This window comes from Cherax quadricarinatus, unplaced genomic scaffold (genome assembly GCF_038502225.1).
Source record: "Cherax quadricarinatus isolate ZL_2023a unplaced genomic scaffold, ASM3850222v1 Contig80, whole genome shotgun sequence".
Classification (NCBI taxonomy): domain Eukaryota; kingdom Metazoa; phylum Arthropoda; class Malacostraca; order Decapoda; family Parastacidae; genus Cherax; species Cherax quadricarinatus.
Genome location: NW_027195106.1, coordinates 121,666 through 128,301, shown reverse-complemented (window position 1 = coordinate 128,301; position 6,636 = coordinate 121,666). Strand labels below are relative to the sequence as shown.

General features: G+C 39.2%; 1 protein-coding gene across 1 annotated transcript in view; it reads left to right on the top strand.

Annotated features, from left to right (window-relative positions):
- Positions 1-1,309: 1,309 nt before the first annotated feature.
- LOC128692197 (uncharacterized) overlaps positions 1,310-6,636 on the top strand; it is a 43,135-nt gene continuing 37,808 nt past the window's right edge. The window contains 2 exon segments of the mRNA XM_070080013.1: positions 1,310-1,384; positions 5,642-5,865. Coding sequence (XP_069936114.1) covers positions 1,327-1,384; positions 5,642-5,865 — 282 coding nt within the window. The 5' untranslated portion in view covers positions 1,310-1,326.

The window sequence follows — 6,636 nt, the reverse complement described above, 5'->3', positions numbered from 1 at the left end:
ATACAATGTTGTGTACCATGGGTTGTGTATATGCTGCTCAGACATACTTACGTCAAGTTCAAGGTAATATACTTTATGGTTGGCAGAGTGAAGATACAATGTTGTGTACCATGGGTTGTGTATATGCTGCTCAGACATACTTACGTCAAGTTCTTTATGGTTGGCAGAGTGAAGATACAATGTTGTGTACCATGGGTTGTGTATATGGTCAGACATACTTACGTCAAGTTCAAGGTAATATACTTTATGGTTGGCAGAGTGAAGATACAGAGACATACTTACGTGAAGATACAATGTTGTGTACCATGGGTTGTGTATATGCTGCTCAGACATACTTACGTCAAGTTCAAGGTAATATACTTTATGGTTGGCAGAGTGAAGATACAATGTTGTGTACCATGGGTTGTGTATATGCTGCTCAGACATACTTACGTCAAGTTGAAGGTAATATACTTTATGGTTGGCAGAGTGAAGATACAATGTTGTGTACCATGGGTTGTGTATATGCTGCTCAGACATACTTACGTCAAGTTGAAGGTAATATACTTTATGGTTGGCAGAGTGAAGATACAATGTTGTGTACCATGGGTTGTGTATATGCTGCTCAGACATACTTACGTCAAGTTCAAGGTAATATACTTTATGGTTGGCAGAGTGAAGATACAATGTTGTGTACCATGGGTTGTGTATATGCTGCTCAGACATACTTACGTCAAGTTGAAGGTAATATACTTTATGGTTGGCAGAGTGAAGATACAATGTTGTGTACCATGGGTTGTGTATATGCTGCTCAGACATACTTACGTCAAGTTGAAGGTAATATACTTTCATGGGTTGTGTATATGCTGCTCAGACATACTTACGTCAAGTTGAAGGTAATATACTTTATGGTTGGCAGAGTGAAGATACAATGTTGTGTACCATGGGTTGTGTATATGCTGCTCAGACATACTTACGTCAAGTTGAAGGTAATATACTTTATGGTTGGCAGAGTGAAGATACAGAGTGAAGATACAATGTTGTGTGAAGATACAATGTTGTGTACCATGGGTTGTGTATATGCTGCTCAGACATACTTACGTCAAGTTGAAGGTAATATACTTTATGGTTGGCAGAGTGAAGATACAATGTTGTGTACCATGGGTTGTGTATATGCTGCTCAGACATACTTACGTCAAGTTGAAGGTAATATACTTTATGGTTGGCAGAGTGAAGATACAATACTTTATGTGAATGTTGTGTACCATGGGTTGTGTATATGCTGCTCAGACATACTTACGTCAAGTTCAAGGTAATATACTTTATGGTTGGCAGAGTGAAGATACAATGTTGTGTACCATGGGTTGTGTATATGCTGCTCAGACATACTTACGTCAAGTTGAAGGTAATATACTTTATGGTTGGCAGAGTGAAGATACAATGTTGTGTACCATGGGTTGTGTATATGCTGCTCAGACATACTTACGTCAAGTTCAAGGTAATATACTTTATGGTTGGCAGAGTGAAGATACAATGTTGTGTACCATGGGTTGTGTATATGCTGCTCAGACATACTTACGTCAAGTTCAAGGTAATATACTTTATTCACTACACATCTTTCATTTCATTTAACATTCGCATCTGTTCACCTATAATACTGAAAGACTAAATTCCTTTGCAGTTTCATTTGTATTATTATATTTAGGGGAAGCGCTAAGCCCGTAGGAGTCATACAGCAGCAGGATAATGCGAGGCAATAAAGTTCCATCCAAGGAAGGGAAGAGTCGAGTTCCTTGGAGCAAGAGCCCCTGGCCAGTTATATTTGTAGTAACTCCAAGCCTCCAATCTTTCAGAAACATCTCAAATCAAATCAAGTTTATTCTCTATAAAGATTACAATGCAGGGTTTACAAATTTTAGGATATTGTGTGGTTTACATGTTATAAAATACTAATTACAGAGGGGGCCACTATCACACCTATCATGGCTAGGGATTTCGGGTAGACTAAGATTAATTCATAACTCTAAATTATTACAGATTATGGAGCAAGTTGGTATTAAGGCTAAGTAACTACATTACAGTTTGTAAATTTAGCAGTGTGAATGCTTTTGATTTGGTACAATACATAGTTTCTATAGTGGAGTATCACAGGCAAACTTATGACTAACTAGGATTTATTATTTTATGATTCGTATTTCTGTGTTTATAGTCAGTTGGGTGAGTGTGTGAGTGTAAGTGTGAACCACCAGGTGGTTTTTCATGTAGGTAGCTGACGGGGTGTATCAGGGAGATAAGATGTTTTCTAATGGTAGTTTTGAAGGTGATGAATATGTCTGCAGTTCTAGAGTTTTCAGGTAGGGTGTTCCAGATTTTAGGCCCTTTGACATACATTGAATTTTTGTAAAGGTTTAGTCTGACACGGGGAATGTCATAGAGATGTTTGTGTTTGGTGTTATGCCTGTGGGTCCTGTCACAACTATCAAGAAAGCATTTTAGGTCAGGGTTAATGTTGGAATTTAAGGTCCTGTAGATGTAGATTGCAGTGTAGTAAGTGTGTATGTTCTGAACAGGGAGTAAGTTTAGATCTATGAAGAGTGGGGGGGGGTGGGTTGCCTGGGATGGGATTGCGTGATTATTCTTACTGCGGCTTTTTGTTGGGTTATTATTGGCTTTACGTGTGTTGCTGCAGTTGATCCCCAAGCACAAATAGCATAGGTGAGGTATGGATGAGTCAATGGTATAGTGTGAGAAGGGCGGATTGTGGCACGTAGTATCGTATCTTGGAGAGGATCTCCATGCAAAAGTTACTGGATATGGTAAAGCATTTAATTGTTAATGATAACATATCTGAAATCCTTTGATTCTATCCACATTTTGCGTCGACAAGATGAAAAAATTAATTTTATTAATGAGACTGCAAAGCAATAATAACCAATGTTTTTAGTGGCAATAAGATAGTGAATATTTTTTGAGATTGTAACTCATGTTGCATTAATTAGCTATATGAAGAAACTGTAATGTATGTAAACTAATTATATATTTTTGTAATGTAACTTTGGTGTCACATCTGCTAGAAAAATGACAGGATGGATAATGAGAACCTTCAAAACTAGGGAGGCCAAGCCCATGATGACACTCTTCAGGTCACTTGTTCTATCTAGGCTGGAATATTGCTGCACACTAACAGCACCTTTCAAGGCAGGTGAAATTGCCGACCTAGAAAATGTACAGAGAACTTTCACGGCGCGCATAACGGAGATAAAACACCTCAATTATTGGGAGCGCTTGAGGTTCCTAAACCTGTATTCCCTGGAACGCAGGAGGGAGAGATACATGATTATATACACCTGGAAAATCCTAGAGGGACTAGTACCGAACTTGCACACGAAAATCACTCATTACGAAAGCAAAAGACTTGGCAGACGATGCACCATCCCCCCAATGAAAAGCAGGGGTGTCACTAGCACGTTAAGAGACCATACAATAAGTGTCAGGGGCCCGAGACTGTTCAACTGCCTCCCAGCACACATAAGGGGGATTACCAACAGACCCCTGGCAGTCTTCAAGCTGGCACTGGACAAGCACCTAAAGTCAGTTCCGGATCAGCCGGGGTGTGGCTCGTATGTTGGTTTGCGTGCAGCCAGCAGCAACAGCCTGGTTGATCAGGCTCTGATCCACCAGGAGGCCTGGTCTCAGACCGGGCCGCGGGGGCGTTGACCCCCGGAACTCTCTCCAGGTAAACTCCAGGTAAACAATGGAAATAAATCAATTTGTCTGACTTTTTTGGGTTATCCTAGGTTATTTTACACATATGTTACTGTGTATGATAATTGTACTTGTGTGTACCTGTGCCTAAATAAACTTACTGATAAAGACCCATTGCTGTGGGGAACAATAAATTAACTGTTTAGGCAACATTACTAAAAATTAACTTTAGTGTCCCTAACACCCACAACAACAAAGATTTGAAGTATATATTATTATTCCTCAATATACCATAACTTCTTGAAGTGATGATGCCATATACCATGACTTCTTGAAGCGGTGATGCCATATACCATGACTTCTTGAAGTGGTGACACCATATACCATGACTTCTTGAAGTGGTGACACCATATACCATGACTTCTTGAAGTGGTGACACCATATACCATGACTTCTTGAAGTGGTGACACCATATACCATGACTTCTTGAAGTGGTGACACCATATACCATGACTTCTTGAAGTGGTGACACCATATACCATGACTTCTTGAAGTGGTGATACCATATACCATGACTTCTTGAAGTGGTGATACCATATACCATGACTTCTTGAAGTGGTGATACCATATACCATGACTTCTTGAAGTGGTGACACCATATACCATGACTTCTTGAAGTGGTGATACCATATACCATGACTTCTTGAAGTGGTGACACCATATACCATGACTTCTTGAAGTGGTGACACCATATACCATGACTTCTTGAAGTGGTGACACCATATACCATGACTTCTTGAAGTGGTGATACCATATACCATGACTTCTTGAAGTGGTGATACCATATACCATGACTTCTTGAAGTGGTGATACCATATACCATGACTTCTTGAAGTGGTGACACCATATACCATGACTTCTTGAAGTGGTGATACCATATACCATGACTTCTTGAAGTGGTGATACCATATACCATGACTTCTTGAAGTGGTGATACCATATACCATGACTTCTTGAAGTGGTGATACCATATACCATGACTTCTTGAAGTGGTGACACCATATACCATGACTTCTTGAAGTGGTGATACCATATACCATGACTTCTTGAAGTGGTGATACCATATACCATGACTTCTTGAAGTGGTGATACCATATACCATGACTTCTTGAAGTGGTGATACCATATACCATGACTTCTTGAAGTGGTGACACCATATACCATGACTTCTTGAAGTGGTGACACCATATACCATGACTTCTTGAAGTGGTGATACCATATACCATGACTTCTTGAAGTGGTGATACCATATACCATGACTTCTTGAAGTGGTGATACCATATACCATGACATCTTGAAATGGTGATACCATGTACAATGACATCTTGAAGTAGTGACACTATATACTATGACTTCTTGAAGTGGTGACACTATATACTATGACTTCTTGAAGTGGTGACACCATATATCATGACATCGTGAAGTGACACACCATATATACCATGACATCTTGCAGTGGTGACACTATATACCATGACTTCTTGAAGTGGTGAGAGACAATAGTAGGGGATTGTAATCTCACATAAGTTCTTATGCTGCGATATACAATGATATACTCTCAAATTATTATAAAAAATATCTAAATGGAGTGTATTTTGTCTAAATAAAATATAATTTGTACTGGTTATTATATTGTAAGGTTGCTTACATTATAATGACCAGTAAGGTCACTTACAATATAATAAAGCAACCTTGCTGGTCATTTTATTATATTATAAAGCGATCTTGTTGGTCACTTTATTCCCTTTGGGGATAGGGGGGATGTTGCCCTGATGCGTTTGAAGGGCTCTTGATCAAAGGAACTCATTTACCTTCCATTCCACAGGTTCTGTATGACCCTAATGGATTTAGCACCTCATGATTGTACTAAAATTTATTGTATGGTTTTTATCGGCAGAGATAATTCAGAAGCCCGCAGCGCCCATGCTCATATTTAACAGTGTGAGTGGGTCAAGTGTGGGTCTGAGGTGGATCTCTGTAGCACAGGTACGTGATGTACACTACCTGGTCCAGTACCATCAGGACAAGGCACCAGGAGACTGGGTCTACTATAGACCAAATGAGCCACTCAACACAACAGAGGTTCAGGTCCAGGACCTAAACCCATACACAAAATATCAGGTATTGTTTTATGTGTACCTCTGTTGTTTTTATTTGATTTTTTAGGCCAACCTTGCAGTCTTGTTTTATAAAGCAATGATTCCTTTGCCAGATGAAGATAATAAAGGTAGGAAAATATTTATACAGTAACTATACGAAAACCAGTCTGAACATCACAGAATTAATGTATTTCATTGATACTAAATAATAATGTATTTAGGCTAAGCTAAGATCGGCACCTCGATAATAATTTACAATTACTACTACTCAGCAGAACTCTGGCATCAGTTTGCAGTTTACGATAATATTTATAACCTGTCAGTAACAACACTGCAACTGGCTGAGGATTTGAACCCATGTTGTTTTGGCCCTGCCTTGTGATGAGCGAAAATCACATGATGCCTTAGCCCACAAGACCACACAGTCCAACAAGAAATGGTCCATGATCCTGTGGACCTGTCGGCTAAGGCGTCATGTGATTTTTGCTCACCATAAGGCAGGACCAAAACGACATGGGTTTGAATCCTTGTCCAGTTGCAGTGTTGTTATTGATTCAACACCACTTGTTCGTGTTCAAAATACAGTGTTACCTCGAGTTACAAACTTAATTTGTTCCAGAAAGCTGTTTCAGTGCCAATACCGAACGAATATGTTCCCATAAGGAATAATGTAAATTAGATTAGTCCATTTCAGACCCCAAAAATACACTAACAAAAGTACTTACAAAAATACACTTACACAATTGTTCAAGTTAGGAGCTGTTCAAAACTTGAGGTACCACTGTAATTTATA